The sequence below is a fragment of the Podarcis filfolensis genome, assembly GCF_964270895.1.
Source record: "Podarcis filfolensis genome assembly, chromosome: 8".
NCBI lineage: Eukaryota > Metazoa > Chordata > Lepidosauria > Squamata > Lacertidae > Podarcis > Podarcis filfolensis.
Window position 1 is genome coordinate 88,135,424 of NC_139611.1, and position 19,786 is coordinate 88,155,209.

Below are 19,786 nucleotides of genomic sequence, written 5' to 3' on the forward strand. Positions count from 1 at the left end.
CTATGCAGAATTGGACAGATTAACAGGGAAAATTAGATATTTTCAAGACCAAAAGTTCATCGAGGACTGGGGGAAATTTGTTGAATATCTGAAAAGAACATGTGATGTGCAAACAACACTGGTGGGATTTCAAGAAGCACTGTGAAAGCAGAGATATATTGTTAAAAACAAATAGGAGTGGGAGGGAAGTTTAATGGCAATATAAACAGAGGAATGCGTAAACTGAGAAGTTATTATGGATGATTGTCAGAGAAGTCGAAGGAAGTCTAAAAAGAATCAAATTTGCGAAAATTTGTGAAAATTTGACAGAACTGTATATTTGTATTGGAAAATAATAAAAATTATTTATAAAAAAAAGGAAAAGAAATACATTGGAAAACTCATCTAGGGGTGTTCTCAGTATCACTTCCTGCACTTGTTTTCATTTTGAAAAGGTACCTATCCATATTCTGCAAAGGGAAACATTTTTTTTATACTATATAACATGGAAATGTTTAAATGTTTCCTTGATTATCCTTGAATCTTCCTGCCCCATTGCCATCCTCTCCTGCCCCACCCTTTGAGAACCCCTGCCCTAGATCATTTCCACAAGTGCTGCTACCAAGACACTTGCTAACCCGACACTTCCGGCCCAAATGCAGAACTTCACACCGATTTCTGCTGAAGACACGAGTTTTGTTCTGGGTTCTCCAATCCTGCCTGAAGCATCTCGAATGCTGTCCCCGAGTCTTACCAGTTCTCCCTCTCTGATCGGTGCCATCGGGCAAGCTTGACAAGCAACCCCTCCCCTCCTTCATCCAAGTTTACAAAGCCCTGAACAACCTCGGTCCAGGGTGCCTCAGGAATCGCACGAATCCTCATAGATCCCGTCTCAATCACCGAGATCCACAGGAGTGTTGTTTGCATTCCCTAAGTTCGCGAGAGTCACTTGACAACAAGAAACGCTTTGGTGCTGTGGGTCCAGTCCTGTGGAACTCTCTGCCACTGGATATTCAGCAGGTGCCTTCTGTGCCAACAGTTAAAACACCTGCTAAATTCCTTTCTATTCCTATGCAAGCAATTCAGGAGAACATCCTTCCACGATGGTTTTCTGATGGTCTGCATTTAACTTTTTATGACTTTAGAGCAGGCATCCCCAACCTGCGGCCCTCCAGATGTTTTGGGACTACAATTCCCATCATCCCTGACCACTGGTCCTGCTAGCTAGGGATCATGGAGGGCCGCAGGCTGGGGGGTGCCTGCTTTAGAGGATGGTTTTATTGCTGGATCCCGATTTGATGAATTTTTACGAAAGAGCGGAAGGCAAATATTTTCCGAAATAGTGTGGTACCTCTGGTTGCGAACGGGATCCATTCCGGAGGCCCGTTCGCAACCTGAACAGAATGCAGCGCGCATCTGCACGTGCACGGGTCATGATCTGCCGCTTCTGCGCATGCGGTGAAACCCGGAAATAACCGGTTCCGTTACATCTGGGTCACCATGGGACGCAACCTGAAAACGCTCAACCTGAAGCAAGCGTAACATGAGGTATGGCTGTAAATAAGTACACTTGCCCCAACGATGTGGCAAGTGGCCCTGATTAATGAGAGAGTGGAGATTCAAGAAGCAAAAAACTTTATTTTGGGGTGGATGATGTACATTATTTGGGGCGCATTATGTACAGCGGGAAGAACAACACAAGAAGGGGAGCCGAAGAACCAAATGCATGTGAGTCTGTGTCCCACTGCACACCCCAAACGCCAGTCGTTCCTGCAGAAGGTTCGCGGGAAAGAGTTCACTGGCGGAGGCGGAAGACCGGCAGAAACGGGTGGCGGGGAGGCAGCCCTCCGATCCGCCTCTTTTGCCGGGAGGAAAGAAAATTCCCAGAATCCTCTGGGCTTAACTGGGACAAAGCAGCCAGCCAGCCAGCCAAGGTAAGTACCGTCCGTTCCCAGGTGTGCTCCCCGCAGGAGAGGGGTGAAGTTGACTTCCGAAAGGGCCTGCTCAGTCGCTGTCGCTGCCCTCCTCGCTGGACTCGGACGGGGCCTCGCTGGCGCTGGCCTCCCCTTCCTCCTCCTCCTCCTCCTCGTGGTTGGAGCGGTCCTCGCTGCCGCTGTGGAGGGGGCTCTGGCTGCTGGCGCGGCGCTGCTGGCGCCGGCCGCCCCCTTCCTCGTCCTCCTCCTCGTCGTCCTCCTCCTCGCTGCCGCTCTCGCCTTCGTCGCGCTGGCCCCCCTCCTGCTCCGAGTCCTCGTCCTCGTCGTCGTCGCTGCCGAAGATCTCCTCCTTGTCTCGGGCCGCCCGCTCGTCCTCCTCGCTCTCCTCGGCCGGAGCCCCCTCGCCTTCGCTGGCCTCCCGCTCGCTCTCGCTGGCCGAGCTCCCTTCCTCCTCCTCCTCGCCCTCCTCCGCCTCGCTGGCCTCCTTCTCGCTCTCGCTGCCTTTCTCTGGCTCCTCGTCTAGGGCGAGCGGGAAAGAGAGGTGAGCACACAGAGGGCAGGGGAAAAATGGGGGAAAGCTTGGCTTTTCAGGGGGACCGATTGTTTTTCTTCCAAAGGAGCTCAAGGTGGCAGTACGTGACTCTTCCCCCTCATTTAATCCCACAGCAACAACCCTTTGAGGTAGGGTAAGGGCAGAGAGAGGCAGTGGCTACCCCCCCTGGTGGGGGCCACAGGGTAAGCTTCAACAGGGAGGATTTGAACCCTGCTCTCTCCTCGCCCAATGCTCTAGCTCAGCCTTTCTCAACCTGTGGGTCCCCAGATGTTGTTGAACTACAACTCCCATCACCCCTAGCTAGCAAGGCCAGAGCTCAGGGATGATGGGAGTTGTAGTCCAACAACATCTGGGGACCCTAAAGCGGGAGGACGGGCCAGGAACATCCGTTTATTATTTTTTAAATAGTTTTTTATTAAGTTGTACAGTTTTATATTCAACGCAATCCTTTTTATCACAAAAAGTATATATAAATCCCTGTCCCCCTCACCCATGACTTCCCTCAACTTCCTCTTCTGGTTCCTTATTTACCGTATTTTTTGTCCCATAGGACGCTCCGTCCCATAGGACGCACCTAGTTTTTTGGGGGGGAAATAAAGGAAATTTTTTTTTCCTTTATTCCCCCCCCCCAAAAGCAGGTTGGAGAAACCGAACCAGGTTGAGGAACAGCGGGATGGCGGCGCTGCGCCTCCCTGCTGTCCCCCGAGCTTGTGGGGCTGGCCGATGTCTGCCCAGCGCGAGGGGCGCTCTGATTCAGGGCGCCCCGCCTGCCGGGCGGCAGGCTGCTATCCACAGCGTGGGGAGCCCTGTGGGGAACTCCTGCAGGGCTGCCTAGGCTGCGGATGTATTCCCGAAGCGCCAGGCGCTCTGCTTTCAGGGCGCCCGACGCTCCGGGAAGCAGGCTGCTATCCGCAGCCTAGACAGCCCTGCGGAAACTCCCGCAGGACTGCCTAGGCTGCGGATGTCTTCCTGAAGCCTGGAGAGTGAGAGGGGTCGGTGCGCACCGACCCCTCTCGCTCTCCAAGCTTCAGCGAAAGCCTGCATTCGCCCCATAGGACGCACACACATTTCCCCTTCATTTTTGGAGGGGAAAAAGTGCGTCCTATAGGGCGAAAAATACGGTACTTCTCCTGCCTGTTTTATTCTACCTTATTTTTATAATCTTTTAATTTGATATTGTTACAATCTTATCGCTTTTGTACCATACTTTCCCGTATTACATCTTGCCCTTTATTATTTTGCTATTGTTACATCTTGACTTTCTGGCTCGTTTTCTTAATTGTTAAGTCTTTACTCAAACCCTGCTAGTGAGTCCACTTCTTCACAATATTTCTGTAAACACAACATACAGCGGATGCTCGGGTTGCGAACGTGATCCGTGCAGGATGCACGTTCGCAACCCGCAGCGGCGCGTCTGCGCACGCGCGTTGTGATTTGGCGCCTCTGCACATGTACAAAGTGCAATTGGGTGCTTCTGCGCATGCGCAAAGTGCAATTTAGCGCTTCTGCACATGCGCGACCGCCGAAACCCGGAAGTAACCGGTTCCGGTACTTCTGGGTTTTGGCGGTCCATAACCCCCCAAAAAACGCACCCTGAAGCATCTGTAACTCAAGGTATGACTGTATACGGTTCCCATCCCTTTAAACGAAGAGGGTCACAATGGAAGGCAGGACCTCCCCCTTTAAGAAACATGGATGCCGCTGCGCCAGCCAATGAGGCAACAGCGATGGAGCTGCTTTGGAGTGTTCCACCAGGAGCCAAAACAGAGGCTGCAAATTCCGCAATGTGGCCGCCTGGCCACACAGGGATCTTCAGCAGCGAGCACAGGGGGCACAGGGAGAGATTTTGCCAAGCCGGCACCTACCTGAGCCTTGGGCCTCTTTGCCCAGGTCCATCTCCTCTTCCTCCTCCTCTTCCGGCTCGTGGTTCTCCAGCTGGGCTTTGCGGGCTTCCTGCAGGGGACAGAGCTGCGAGTTAGGGGGCATTTGGGGAAGGAGAAAGCGCCCCCGCTGACTCCCAGCAACTCCACTGGCCTTCCTGCCCCCCCCCCCCGGTATAGATTGCTTCGGAACATGGAGGCTCCACGGAACTGCCATGGCCAAAATTGTTTTTGGAACTTAGGAACCCCAAAGGTACCAGTGAGCAGAGGCAGCTTTCTTCCCAGGGGGCAGACTTTTGTCATCCGTCTCCCACCCCAAGTCCTCCTTTCCAGAGAATTTTGACCGGAAGAGAAGGCCTGGCCTTCAGAGATTGTGGCGCATCAGGCCCCAGGTGCCAAGGACCAAATTGGATTTCCATATCCCTAGTGGTGGCTGATATAGTTAAAGCTATGGTTAAAGCTATGTATAGTTCAAGCTATGGTTTTCCCAGTAGTGATGTATGGAAGTGAGAGCTGGACCATAAAGAAGGCTGATCGCCAAAGAATGGATGCTTTTGAATTCTGGTGCTGGAGGAGACTCTGGAGAGTCCCATGGACTGCAAGAAGATCAAACCTCTCCATTCTTAAGGAAATCAGCCCTGAGTGCTCACTGGAAGGACAGATCCTGAAGCTGAGGCTCCAAGACTTTGGCCACCTCAGGAGAAGAGAAGACTCCCTGGAAAAGACCCTGATGTTGGGAAAGATGGAGGGCACAAGGAGAAGGGGACGACAGAGGACGAGATGGTGGGACAGTGTTCTCCAAGCTACCAGCATGAGTTTGACCAAACTGCGGGAGGCAGTGGAAGACAGGAGGGCCTGGCGGGCTCTGGTCCAGGGGGTCACGAAGAGTCGGACACAACTAAACGACTACACAACAACAAGTGGTGGCCGATAGCCAGTGGTTTGCCTCTCCTCTCTCTAGGAATTGGTTCTAATTCCATCAATGATCCTCGCTTCCATTAAGCATCCGGCCAGCTCCAATGGCCAGAGCGGGGCAGTGAGATGGGGTAGAAACTCGAAGGAACATTTTAATACGTGGTGGGAATGTAAGAAAGTAAAAAACTTTTGGGAAATGATATATAACGAGTTGAAAAAGATGTTGGAATATACATTTCTAAAAAATCCAGAAGCATTTCTACTTGGTGTTATAGGTAAGGATATTAATAGACAGGATGTAAAATTGTTTTTATATGCAACAAGAGTATTGTTAGCCCAGAAATGGAAGGAAGAAGAAATTCTGACGAAAGAAGAATGCCAGACAAAATTAATGGGCTACGCAGAATTGGATAAAATGACAAAAAGGATTTGAAACCTGCCTGACCAGAGATTTACAGAAGATTGGAAGAAATATACGAATTATTTGAAGAGCAACTGTAATCAACAAATTACGCTAGTAGGACTACAAGAAGTTTTGTACGGAGAAATGTACGAAGTGTTACAAAGAAGAGAGATATTAGATATGAGACCTAAGTGTAATAGTGAAAATAAGAAATGTAGATCAAATGAATAGATTGGAAAATTTTCAGATGTGATTGATAGAAGTAAAAAAAAATGTATAAGATGTAAAAGTACGTTTAGTTATTGTTGAAAATGATTATGTTGAAAAACTAATAAAAAATTTAAAAAAATAAGAAAATAGAGATGGGGTGGAAGCTGAGAGCCAGGATTCTCTCCACGCCAGCCTTACCTGGGCCTCCAGCTCCTTCTCGTTCATATCTCGGTGCTTCACCACCAGAACGGCGTTGGTTCCCGACTGCACCCCGGCCTTGGCTCGCCGCTTGCTCAGCCGCACTCTGCGACGGGGAGGGAGAGGTTAAGGAGGGAGCAGGGGCCCGACTCCCTCAGCGCATTCACACACGCCCTGGCAGCAGGATACAGCCCTCGAGTGCCGGTGGCATGTTGCACAAAACTGGGGGCGGCGAGGGGCTGGTTGCATGCCAGAACCGCCTGTGCCACTTAGCGGGGTCAGGGTGGTGACCAGCAGAGGGAACACAATGGAATATCTCTGGGGAGGCCCTTATTTCATAAATTCAAAGTATTGGAAGGGATCCTCAAAGGTCATCCAGCACACCCCCTGCCACGCAGGACCTGCAGCTCGGATGCAACATGTGCCGGGGGGAAAGGACTAAGAAGAAGAGGCTGCTGGATCAGGCCCAGCTAGTCTCACGGTGGCCAAATACCCCAAATAACATAGGAGTCTAGATAGACTGCCTCTGGACCTGGAGGTTCCATGAGATCCTAACGTGCCCATTATGGGAAACCCGCAAGCAGGATTTGAGTACAGGAGCAACTCTCGCCTCCTGCCATTTCCAGAAACTGGCGTTCAGAAGCATTTACCGCCTCTGACCAGGGAGGCAGAGGCCCTATACGGCCTAGGACCCTCGTACCTACGGGACCGCCTCTCCTGGTACGTCCCATGGAGGACCTTATAGTCTTCAAATAATAACAATAATAATAATAATAATAATAATAATAATAATTTATTATTTGTACCCTGCCCATCTGGCTGGGTTTCCCCAGCCACTCTGGGCGGCTTCCATAGAAAACCAAAAATACCCTAAAATATCACAGATTAAAAACTTCCCTGAACAGGGCTGCCTTAAGATGTCTTCTGAATGTCAGGTAGTTATTTATCGCTTTGACATCCGATGGGAGGGCGTTCCACAGGGCAGGCGCCACTACCGAGAAGGCCCTCTGCCTGGTTCCCCGTAGCTTTGCTTCTCGCAATGAGGGAACCGCCAGAAGGCCCTCGGCGCTGGACCTCAGCATCCGGGCAGAATGATGGGGGTGGAGACGCTCCTTCAGATCTAGTGGGCCTTTGAGGCCGTTTAGGGCTTTAAAGGTCAACACCAGCACCTTGAATTGTGCTCGGAAACGTACTGGGAGCCAATGTAGGTCTTTCAAGACCGGTGTTATGTGGTCTCGGCGGCCGCCCCCAGTCACCAGTCTAGCTGCCGCATTCTGGATTAGTTGTAGTTTCCGAGTCACCTTCAAAGGTAGCCCCACGTAGAGCGCATAGCAGTAGTCCAAGCGGGAGATAACCAGAGCAAGCACCACTCTGGCGAGACAGTCCGCGGGCAGGTAGGGTCTCAGCCTGCGTACCAGGTGGAGTTGGTAGACAGCTGCCCTGGACACAGAATTGACCTGCGCCTCCATGGACAGCTATGAGTCCAAAATGACTCCCAGGCTGCGCACCTGGTCCTTCAGGGGCACAGTTACCCTATTCAGGACCAGGGAGTCCTCCACACCAGCCCGCCCCCTGTCCCCCAAAAACAGTACTTCTGTCTTGTCAGGATTCAACCTCAATCCATTAGCCGCCATCCATCCTCCAACTGCCTCCAGGCACTCAAAACATCTTGGAGGTCCCGGGCCACAGGGAGGTTAGGCTGGCCTCAACCAGAACCAGGGCTTTTTCGGCTGTGGCTCCGATCTGGTGGAACGCTCTGTCACAAGAGACCAGGGCCCTGTGGGACTTGATATATTTCCGCAGGGCAAGACAGAGCTGTTCCGTCTGACCTTTGGGCCAAGGCACAGCCTGACCCCCTCCTTTGGTGATCCTCATAAAACTCTAGCCCAATGATTGCCATTAATTTGATTCTGAATTGATTTTAAAATGAATTGATTTTAGAATGCTGTGTTACTTTTATTGTTGTTAGCCGCTCTGAGCCCGGCTTCGGCTGGGGAGGGCGGGATATAAATAAAAAAAATATTATTACTATAGCTATCATGGCAAGTAGCCACTGATATCTTTCTCTTCCTTCATCATTTGTTTTTGTTTTGCTTTTGTCTTTGCTTTCGTTATCTATTTTGTGCTTCTGTTTTGCATTTTTACACCGCAAACTTTCATCTTCAGATGAAAGGCAGTATACAAAGGGAGCAAACAAGAAATACATAAATAAAAGTGCCTAATCCTGTTTGAAAGCCGTCTTCGTTGGTGGCCATCCCTGTCTCCTGTGGCAGGGAGTTCCACAGGTTAACCATGTGCTCAGTGGAGAAAGGAAAAGGCTGGGTGGCTCCAGCTGGCCATGGCACCATCACCAACACCGTGCCCCCCCATAGCCCCAGACCCTTTTACCTGGAGGCCCCCCTGGCCACCAGCACACTCCCCCCCCAAAAAAGGCTTCACTTTCTCCCTCTGCCTCACCTGGTCTCCAGTTCGTTGTAATACACTCCGTCACCCTCCCGGAAGATGAAGAAGTAGTTTTCCTCGTAGCCCTTGCTGGCTTTGTTCTTGACGTTCCAGTTGTATTCCCGGGCGATCTTGTACTCGTACCTGGAGGAGAAGGATAGAAAGAAAAGGGTGAGGGCTTTGGAGAAGCCCCATATTCATTCCGAGGTGTTCTCCTGTCCGCTTCCAATAATCCCATCGGCTGAGAGGGCAAACAGTTCTACAGAACTTTTTTTATGTACGCTACAACAGCAGCAAGAATACTTATTGCAAAGTATTGGAAGACACAAGATTTACCCACTTTGGAAGAGTGGCAGATGAAGATGATGGACTATATGGGACTGGCAGAAATGACTGGCAGAATCCGGGACCAGGGAGAAGAGGCAGTGGAAGAAGATTGGAAGAAATTTAAAGACTATCTTCAGAAATACTGCAAAATTAATGAATGTTAGAATGATGTTGGATAGAAATTAAGTGGTTTCCAGCTGTAATGCTTTAAGAATATGGAAGAAGGGTATATGCAAAAATGGATTGATAATGTATGAAAACACTGAGTTATAAAATGTTAAGTTATAGAGATAAGATAAATGAAAGAGGGTAAGGATTTGCTGATTTGATTATTTAAATGGGAATACAAGAAGGGGAGGTGTGAGGAAGTCAAAGAAACAAGCAAACGAGTTTTATGCTATGAAAAACAATTGTTCTTAATTTTTCTTGTTGTTTCTGTATGTTTTATTTATCTTTTTATTTTTTATTTTTTCTCTTTTGTTATTATGTGTTTTTGTATGTTTGTTTTTGTGAAATCTTAATAAATATTTCTTTAAAAAAAACAGTTCTAGCCAGGCTCATTCAAAATATAAGCACAGAACTGTCATCTAGTCCAACGCAGGAATCACAGCTGAATCCTCAAAGCATTGCCACCCAATCTCTTGTTTAAAAACCTCCAAGGAAGGAGAATCGGAGGCCGTTCTTCTGCCGAACAGCCCTTGCTGTCAGAAGGTCCTCCCCAAGGCTGGTGGTGTTATCGCTTTTAGTGTTCTTTGATTCCTTTAGGCAGCAATCCTTGGATGTCAAAGTGATGGCAACACAAATTTACCGTATTTTTTGCTCTATAAGACTCACTTTTTCCCTCCTAAAAAGTAAGGGGAAATGTGTGTGCATCTTATGGGGCAAATGCAGGCTGCGCAGCTATCCCAGAAGCCAGAACAGCAAGAGGGATTGCTGCTTTCGCTGCACAGCGATCCCTCTTGTTGTTCTGGCTTCTGAGATTCAGAAAATTTTTTCCTTGTTTTCCTCCTCCAAAAACTAGGTGCGTCTTATGGTCTAGTGCGTCTTATAGAGCGAAAAATGCGGTGCATAGAAAAAGAGAATGATGAAATTGGCGCGGCTGCTTCTTCTAAGGGTCAGGTGCAATTGATATCTGCACCATCAAAGAGTTTTGCTGAAAGGTCTTGCCCCAAGACTCCACTTGTCGGAAGGACAGCTGACATAACTCCAGCAGCATCCCAGTCTGTCAGGAAGGTTCTAGGAAATCCGAATAGGCCTTTAACAACAACAAAGAGTAACTTCCCAAAAGGAAAAAAGTCTTCTATGAAAAAGGCTACTGAAACTGCAAACAGAGTTGAAAGCAGCAGCATGGTTCCTGAAGGCTATCCAGAAATGGAGAACCTCTTTTCCTATGATCCTTTAGACTTTTGAGAGTCTTGAAGTTCCCGAAGATCACAGGCTGAGCCACATGCCCCTGACTGGAGTTCCTCTGATGGTATTTGAAAATGCCTCTGACAGATTTGCAAGCACAATCTCTGTACCTGCAAAAGAGCCTTCCATTTCATGGGGCTATGATACCCTGGCAGTCCACTCTAGACTTCCTGGCCACTTTGGATGAAATAATAATTGACCTTTTCCCCTCCCTTATAATATGTAAACAGGCTTATCTCTTTTTAAGATGAATTTTGAGCAAACAAGTCCCCGCATGAAAAAGGTAGTGTGTCAGGGAGACGGCTTGGGCAGGAAACACCCCTGACATGCTGGTTTTCCAAGTGCGGGGATTTTTTTTTAAAAAAAGTCTCCCTGTAATGTTTAGGTTTCTTAACCAGACAACACGTGCGCCCTCCCAGTTGGCACACGTACACATCCTCGGGAGCGTAGTCCATCTCTTCGTCTTGGTCCCGTTTGCGTTTGCGCATCGTGTCGTCCACAGGGAGGAAGTAGGCCACAAACTGGTTCCCTTCCTCGTCCATCATGCCCCTGGAATGGGGGGGGGGGGAGAGAGAGAGAGAGAGAGAGAGAGAGAGAGAGAGAGGAAGGAAGGAAGGTTATCTCTTGCATGGAATCCAGTAGCAAACCATTTGTCATGGGGAGACTGGAGTTTGGTGCGTAGCTGTCAACTTACAGATTTGAAAATAAGGGACCTGCAGCCTCGAAAATAAGGGATCAGCAGCCAAAATAAGGGATTTTCTGAACACAGGTATGTTCAACTTCTGAGCCCCTCCGAGCCAAAGGCAGAAAGCCCAGCCAGCAGCCAAACGAAGCCTCAAGCGGTGGTTCCCACAGCGCAGCAACCCGGCAAAGGGGATGCAGCAAGGAAAACCACCGTCACCTCTCCGCTGGGAAGCGCTGAGCAAAGGCGAGTCCCCAGGCAACGCGGCCGATTTGATTGGCACAAGGCATGCAAGCTCCACCCCCCAGTCGTTCTTAGACTCCTTATTGGGTGAGCAACGCAGTTGGAGCCTCCCTCCTCCCTGGCCGGCAGGGAGGGAGGGAGAGGAGCTGCTCCCTTTGAAACCCGGGAAATTTAAGGGACATCATCAATAAGGGACAGCAGCAGGAGACGGCGCTGGGATAAGGGAGTTTCCCGCCAAATAAGGGACAGTTGACAGCTATGGTTTGGTGACAGGACACCTGCCCAGCATGCAGAAGGCCTCAGGTTCAACCCCCCAGCACAGCTTCTCCAAGTGAGGCTTGGAAGAATTCCCGTCTCCCGTGAAGAGAGCTGCATTTCCGTACCTAATCATGGCCTGGGACATCATCTCGAGGGCGGCCGACCCACTGGTGTCCTTGGGCGCTGGGTCGGAGTCGAAGATGACCTGGGCGCAGGGGTTGATCCACATCTGGCGGAGGACGGAAGAAGAACAGCTTATGGCACGCCAAGAACCCTCCAGAAATGGCACACAGCTGGCGGGGCCTGCTTAGAAGTGCCTCATCCCCCCCCCTTTCCAGGACATAGCTGTCAACGTTTCCCATTTTATAAGGGAAATTCCCTTATTCCGAATAGGATTCCTCGTAAGAAAAGGGAAAAGTTGACAGCTATGCTCCAGGATTCGGCCCAAATGGGCCTGACTGTGCAGTCCGAGGAGAAGAAATGAGGGGTTTCTGCGTGCAAAAACAGGGAGTGGGTGCGAGAACCAGGGGGAAGGGGCTCTGTGACTGCTACTCCACCCCCTGAGTCTTACTCTCCTCTTAGGCAGAGAGGCCCGGATTAAGACCTTTAGAGGCCCTAAGCACTTAAAATATTTTGGTGCCCCCATATCTATCTAACCCCAAATATATGCAATTATAAACCACAAGATAAAATTTTATTTTTCGAAACGAGACAAAACCTACGGCAACATGGAATAATGTTCATTATACAGTTCTACCTTGGTTGCCGAACGCCTTGGAACTCGTACGTTTCAGCTCCCGAATGATCGAAAACCAGAAGTGAGCATTCCGGTTTTCGAACGATTTTCGGAAGCTGAACATCCGGCGTGGCTTCTGATTGGCTGCAGGATGCAAGAAGCCACGTCTTGGTTTTCGAACAGTTCCGGAAGTCGAACAAGACTCCCGGGATGCATTCTGTCCGAGAACCAAGGTACACCTGTACTTCCGCTTTATTTGCATTCAAAAAGTTTCCCCCTACTTTTTCCAATTGCAAAGTCTTTGATCAGATCCTCAAAACCAATCCTGCTTCTATACTTAATGGACATAAGGCATCCCTCCTGCCTTGTTGCATAGTTGGGATTTTTAATATACTTCGGCTGAGAAAAGGAACGCCCACCTGAGCAATTTGTGACCACTAAATGTTAAAAATCCGGCCATGGGAAATTTCTGTGGCTTCCCCCCTTCCCTTGATGCCCTAAATAAGTGCTTGTTTCGCTCAGTGGTTCATATATCTTTGCCAAGAGCCCACCATCTCTCTAATCTCGCTCTCCCTGCCTCCGGACCCTTCGCAAGTGAACAGGAAAGGAAGCTTTGCAGTCGAAAAACCATAGGAATCGAGCAGGTAGAGAGAGGCCTAGTGGCGAGAGTCGGGCTGCTGTATACAAAGCCCCAAACATCTTAGATCTAACTGCCCCCATACATAGTTAAAGGATTGAGTCCCAAGTGCTGGCACTGTGGTCAAGAGTTAGGGGTATATGCACATATGTGGTGGGAGTGTACTTGTGTAAAGGAATATTGGCAAAAGATTATAAAGCTTATTTCTGATGTATTTCAGGTTCAGACAGAAGTCGATAGAGAAATGCTTATCTCAGGAATTCTGGGGAATAGTAAAATCGAAAGAAAAGAGCAAGACTGGTATAAAATTATGATCTTAGCTGGTATGCTTGTTATTGCATCAGGATGGAAAGAAAAGGATAAATGGACAATGGAAAAATGGAATGACTATGTTTTTGAACATATACAATCTGATGTATTTGAAGAGGTAATGAGGGAAGAAACAAGGGATAACAAAGGTCAAAAGATTTTGAATAAATGGGCAAGTTATAGGAATTGGATAGCACGCGGGGAGCCAACCCAAGCATCCAAATTAGAATGAATAATCTGTGCACATGGTTAAAGGTTTGAAGAGAGAACAAGTTTTTTGGGGGGAGGGGTAAAGGGGAGGGAGGAAGGGGAAAAAATTAGGATAAATGGTAGGGACAAAAGAATATACTGTTATGCATAACAAACAGGAGGAGGATTTTGATGTATGTTATAGTTAGATTTTTTAACTGATTTTTTTGTAAGTTATTCAATGTCCCTGGAGGAAAGAGTGATTATAAAGAATAATAATAATCAAAATAAAATAAAATAAAATAAAATAATCCAACTGTCCCTTCTTTCGATCTCACCTTGAAGTCAGGGAAGACAGGCATGACCTCCACCGGTGTGACCCGAGGCTTGCTGTAGTGCTGAGCGATCTGGAGGCAGAATTTGGAAGTGAGAAATGTGGATGAGGCCAGCGGAGGCAAGGACACCAATAAGCTTCTCAGAACTTCGCCCCCAAATCCCCGAAAAGCATTGTCCTCCCAAAGGGACACAGCAAATATATTCACGCTGCTGCCCACCTCTGCATTTCCTGGCCAGGTGGGCAGCTTCAAGCTCTGAGTATTGTGTTTTAATTAAAGGGACGCGGGTAGCGCTGTGGGTTAAACCACAGAGCCTAGGACTTGCCGATCAGAAGGTTGGCGGTTTGAATCCCCACAATGGGGTGAGCTCCCGTTGCTCAGTCCCTGCTCCTGCCAACCTAGCAGTTTGAAAGCATGTCAAAGTGCAAGTAGATAAATAGGTACCGCTCCAGCGGGAAGGTAAACGGCGTTTCCGTGCGCTGCTCTGGTTCGCCAGAAGCAGCTTGGTCATGCTGGCCACATGACCCGGAAGCCGTACGCCGGCTTCCTCGGACAATAAAGCGAGATGAGCACCGCAACCCCAGTTTTGGCCGCGACTGGACCTAATGGTCAGGGGTCCCTTTACCTTTACCTATTGTGTTTTAATACTTAACCCGCCCTGGAACCTCAGGGTGAGTCCATCAATCTGTCAATCATCATCATCATCATCCCCTTTACAAAAGTGCAACAGTGAGAGGACAGCGGTTTCATTTCCCAAAAAAAGGAACCACCCCAGGCAGCTCACCGACTTCTGAGCATCCTCAAAGGTCTTCTCGATGGCCGCAATCTGGCTATCTCTGTCCTTGTAGATCTCTTCCTCTGTGAACTGTTGCTTGACAGACACGCCAATCCTGATTGAGAACCAGGAAAGAAATATGTATCAGAAAGGAGTCGTTTACCCAGGTAAAGGAAGACCACAGCGGTCCTCTGGAGGAACTTTGGGAAACTGGCTGAAACAGATCTCTCTGGACGCTTTGAAGGCCTGGTCCAGAAACTCAAAGATTTATCACGTTCATCACTATTTTTTTTATGTTGAAACTGCAGCTTTTAAAAATACGTTCAATTTCTACTCACTTAACCTCCGGCTTCTCGTTGGAGACGCCGTAGCGGTTGAACTCTGTGGAGATGTATTCGGTCTTCCTCATCCATGGCACCACCTTGGCATGCTGCTGGGATCTGCAAAGAGAGATTTTGTTTTTTTTAGGAAGAATTCACGTGGGTCTCTTGTCTCCCTCCAGAGGCATTTCTGAGTACTGCAAGCCTCCCAATTCCCACAGCCACAGCCTAGCCCTCAAGATGGTCTGCAACACCTGTGAGAAAGACCTAGGAAGGAAAAGCTGCTGGGTTATCCTTGGCCACTCCTACTGGCAACAGAAACGTACAAGTTGCTTCAGTTAAATCACTGAGCTACTTCATAGGACTTCTTGGCAGTGAAGAGCCCTCCTGCAGCGCAATGGGTCAGTGCAACTGGCTGTTAACCAGAAGGTTATTGGTTCAAGCCCACCCAGGGATGCCTGTGGCCAGAATTCCTGCATTACAGGGGGTTGAGCCAGATGACCCCCAGGGGTCCCTTCCAACTCTAGAATTCTATGATTCTAAGAGTATTTTTCCCACCTAACATATACCGTATTTTTCGCACCATAAGACACACTTTTTTCCTCCTGAAAAGTAAGGAGAAATGTCTGTGCGTCTTATGGAGCAAATGCGTGGTCCCTGGAGCCAAATTGCCCAGGGGAGAAAAGCTGATCACGCTTTTTTTTTTGAAAGAGGGAAGTGGGTGTTAAAACAAAGCCGCTGATGGGCAAGCGATCGGAAGCGAGATAAGGGACACAACCGAGAGCAGAAAAGGGTTTTCTCGCAGGCGTCTGCAGTCGGAGGAGTGCTTTGGGGTTTAGAATCCCGGCCCAGGTGAAAACCATTACCTCTTGGAACTGGTTGGCGCTTGGATCTCTTCCTCCAGCAACTTCTCGTCGGCGGGATCTAGAAGAACTGCAAGAAGCCAAAGAAGGTGCAGCCGTGGTTAGAGGCCGTAGGCTTTACCCCTTATTTACACACCTAGCCTGGTCTAACAATTTCAACCAAATCCCTGGCAACCGTCTCTGGCCAGACTTCCTGGAGTTCTGATTGTCTTCAGCAACATCAATGACAGCCCGATACACAGTCACATTAAGATGTACCAATCGTAGGCAATTAAAGTGGGGGTTTTTTTGCCATGAACATCAACCCAGGCCTTGTGGGGAATTCCTTGCAGACAACCGCAGTGACTGGAGACAATAAGCTCACGTAATGACCGCAGGAGAAATGACCGCTGGGAGAAGCAAAGAGAAAAAACTCCATCTGCAGCAGCACAACTGGACGCTTTTGTCAGCCCCAGCTGCAACAAAACATGTCTCTCCCATATCGGTCTCTGCAGCCAAAGTAGGTGCTGTAGGTAACTCTTGAACGGTTTGACTTCACTCCTCTGTTGCCTCCCGAAACAGACGGATGCCAACCATGTTTAAAAATTGGCATCCTAATACACAACCTATTTGTGTGTGACATCAAGCAGGTTGCGCAATGGGAATCCAAAATGTATCAGTCACGTCTCCACAATCTTAACCCACAACTGCTGTGCACGGTTATTGAAAAGGTAAAGGACCCCTGGATGGTTAAGCCCAGTCAAAGGCAACTATGGGGTTGCGATGCTCGTCTCAGTTTCAGAGGGAGCAGGTGTTTGTCCGTAGACAGCTTTCCGGTTCATGCGGCCAGCATGACTAAACCGCTTCTGGCGCAACTGTGACAGAAACCAAAGCGCACGGAAATGCCGTTTATCTTCCCGCCAGAGCGGTACCTATTTATCTACTTGCACTGGTGAGCTTTCAAACTGCTAGGTTGGCCGGAGCTGGGAAACAGCAATGGGAGCTCACCCCGTCGCAGGGATTTGAACCGCCGACCTTCTGATCAGCAAGCCCAAGAGGCTGTGTGGTTTAGACCACAGCGCCTCCCGCGTCCCGCACGGTTATTAACATTTCCCGGTCCCGCGACTCCTCTCACCATTGGGGTCGATGCGATATGTATCGGGGTTGATTAGATCTATGGTGACCCCCAGGTCGGGCTCAGTCAGGAGGTCATGTTTGTGTTGCTTCTCGAGAGAGGTGGCTTTGTACTGTACAAACCTGGAAGGTGACAGCAGCAAGAGGCAGGTCAAGCAGCGGAAAAAGCATAAGCAGAATTTCAAAGGATGATAATTATTTCAAAATATACAAGGACAAGCATTTTCCAATTTTGCATGGGTATGTCATATAAAATGCTTGCACTGTTCTCCAGCTAAAGGGCAGTTCTAATTATGAGCTTTAATCTGCAAAAATGTGCCTCTGAACACTAATTTACAATACAATAATCTTTATTGTCATTGTCCCATAAAGGTACCCCTGCCCGTACGGGCCAGTCGTGTCCGACTCTAGGGTTGCATGCTCATCTCGCTCAAGAGGCCGGGAGCCGGCGCCGTCCGAAGACACTTCCGGGTCACGTGGCCAGCGTGACGAAGCTGCAGCTGGCGAGCCTGCACCAGCGCAGCGCACGGAAAAGCCGTTTACCTTCCCGCTATAAAGCGGTACCTATTTATCTACTTGCACTTAGGGGTGCTTTCGAACTGCTAGGTGGGCAGGAGCTGGGACCGAACGACGGGAGCTCACCCCGCCACGGGGATTCAAACCGCCGACCTTGCAATCAGCAAGTCCTAGGCACTGAGGTTTTACCCACAGCGCCACCTGCGTCCATTGTCCCATACAGAACAACAAAATTGAAAAAATCTACATCAGACATTCAAAAACCAACAAGCCTGCTATCCCAACTATCCCCGCCTGGTTGACCCCCTAAAAACTCTGATACCCCATAATTAAATACAATATACTCCCATAGAGACTACCTTTCACTGCGTTTAAAATCAAAATCGCATTTGGATAGAAACTGTTTCTGAGGCGGCTAGTCCTAGTCTTTATAACTCTGTACCTTCTTCCAGAAGGCAGAAGCTGAAAGAGATTAGTGGGGGCATTCACCTTTCTCTCTGGCACAGGAGAGACTATGAACCGGCAATATGCGGTTTCCACAAAAATAATAAGTCTTTAAATCTGCAACCCAATTGACTGGAGACACCTTTCAAAAATGCTGAATGGATCTTGCCTTTCCTAATCTTGTTAGCCTAAAGCAGCTAACAGTAAACTAACAGAAAGAAGAATAAAAGATGGCAATATAAAAATGTGAGCAGATAAAACAGCGCCAACTTAAGAGAGATTTTGTAAAATAAAAAAACTATTTTAGCAACTAATGACTGCCCATTCACTATGTAACTTTTCACATAAGCATTGCACTTCTTCTATGATCTATTTTTACATGCAGATTTAAGAGGTCATAACCATTCGACGCTTTGCAGCCTGATAACCTGCAGATTTAACTCCAGAATGAACTCGCCGTGCGCTGCAGAAAAGTCAGTCTGGTCTGTTTAAGAACCCGGAGGATCCACTGTGGACATGCTAATATGCAGGAAATGACAGCCCCACATCTGAGCCTCTCCCTGCTCACCTGTTCTGGTCAAATGGGTATGTGATGAACTTGGGGTCGAAGGGGATGTCGGGGAGACTGTTGCAATACTTGACGCGACACACCACCCCCGACCTGCAAAGGGAAAGGTGAGAAAGGGAGGTGAGACCACTTGCCACGCTCCAAGCAAGAGGTGAGGGATGGCGAGGGGGCGAACCTTACCTCTCAGGAAGCGTCCGGTGGGAGTTGGGCCTGAGGGAAAAGAGACAGAGAGATGGGGTTACTGATACTTTAGCACAGAGATGCCGGCGCCTAAGAAATGAGACTTGGTGGAACGGTTTAGTCAGAATCTCCTTTTGAATTCATTGGTTCAGGCCCTACACCCCCCCCCCCCAGAGCAGGAGTAAACAAGTTTGCACCACCTTCCAGGTGTCAGACCTTCAGATACAGGTGAAACCTGAAAAATTAGAATATTGTGGAAAAGTTCATTTATTTCAGTAATTGCACTTAAAAAGTGAATCTAATATATGAGATGGACTCGTGACATGCAAAGCGAGATACGCCAAGCCTTTATTTGTTATAATTGTGATGATTATGGCGTACAGCTGATGAAACCAATGAACTTTTCCATTATATTCTAATTTTTCGAGTATTTGAAGATGGCCATAATATCTTCCCTCAATCTCCTCTTTTCTAAGCTAAACCTCACCAGCTCCTTCGACCGTTCCTCATCAGGCTTGGTTTCCTTGACTGTCTCGGTCGCCCTCCTCTGCCCACCTCTCAGCTTGTCCATCTTATGACTAGCATTGTTCCATACCTGTCTCTCACCCGAAGGTCCCAAGGCGGTTTTCGCATCAAAACACAGCATTAAAAACAGTTTTTAAGACGAGTTACAACAATAAGTACTATTACTTTCTGTTCACTGCTTTATTCCTCACTTTATTTCTCAGTTTTTAACGGAAGCGACGCAAAGGGACTTCAGAACAAGGCGCCTGGCAGAGGGACCCAGGTGTCCGGGCTCAGCCCCTCCCCCTCTGCGGACCCTTTGGGGAGAACTGCTTGGGGGGGGGAGGGAGCAGGGGACCCCTCCCCACTTCCCCCTCCCCTCTTCCCCAGGGGACCCAGGCGTCCGGGAGAGGGCAGTGACGTCACCCCTACCTGTGCCCGGGCTCTTCCCGCTGCGCCTGAGTCTGGATAGTTGGCGCCATCGTGAACCCCCCTCAGGAGCAACAGGCTACGCCAGTCAACGGGGGGCGGGGCTTAATAACCCCCCCTTTTCCGCCGCGGAGCCCGCTGGGAAATGTAGTTCGGGCGGCTACGTCGAGCCACTTCCGGCCAGAGGGGAAAAACGTCGCAGGGTGCTTATGCGCGCGGGAAATCCATGGTTTGGGACCTACAGGTGTGAGGGGAACCGCCATAGCGCGATATAGCCGCCCTTCCCTCACACAGAAAGAAGCCGTCCCGAATGGCATGTCGGGAAATGGAGTCCCGGCCGCAATGCATTGTGGGGCATATAGCGCCCGCCGCTGCCACTCAGGAGAGTTCTCGGGCGCAATGCATGCCGGGATCCGCCCCGCGCTGCATGCCGG

General features: G+C 49.1%; 1 protein-coding gene and 1 pseudogene across 2 annotated transcripts; one reads left to right on the forward strand and one right to left on the reverse strand.

The window, feature by feature from the left end:
* Window positions 1-1,597: 1,597 nt before the first annotated feature.
* PAF1 (PAF1 homolog, Paf1/RNA polymerase II complex component) lies at window positions 1,598-19,774 on the reverse strand. The gene is made up of 14 exons (XM_083627421.1): window positions 19,356-19,774; window positions 18,420-18,449; window positions 18,240-18,332; window positions 16,713-16,834; window positions 15,602-15,668; window positions 14,754-14,855; window positions 14,425-14,530; window positions 13,644-13,712; window positions 11,560-11,663; window positions 10,684-10,800; window positions 8,530-8,658; window positions 6,073-6,178; window positions 4,332-4,419; window positions 1,598-2,432 (listed from the first exon to the last, which is right to left on the reverse strand). The coding sequence occupies exons 1-14, from the start codon at window positions 19,403-19,405 to the stop codon at window positions 1,984-1,986; spliced, it is 1,632 nt and encodes a 543-aa protein (XP_083483547.1). The 5' UTR covers window positions 19,406-19,774; the 3' UTR covers window positions 1,598-1,983.
* LOC310768114 (securin-like) lies at window positions 9,387-10,502 on the forward strand (annotated as a pseudogene). The gene has a single exon. The product of its transcript is annotated as a securin-like (transcript).
* Window positions 19,775-19,786: the final 12 nt, after the last annotated feature.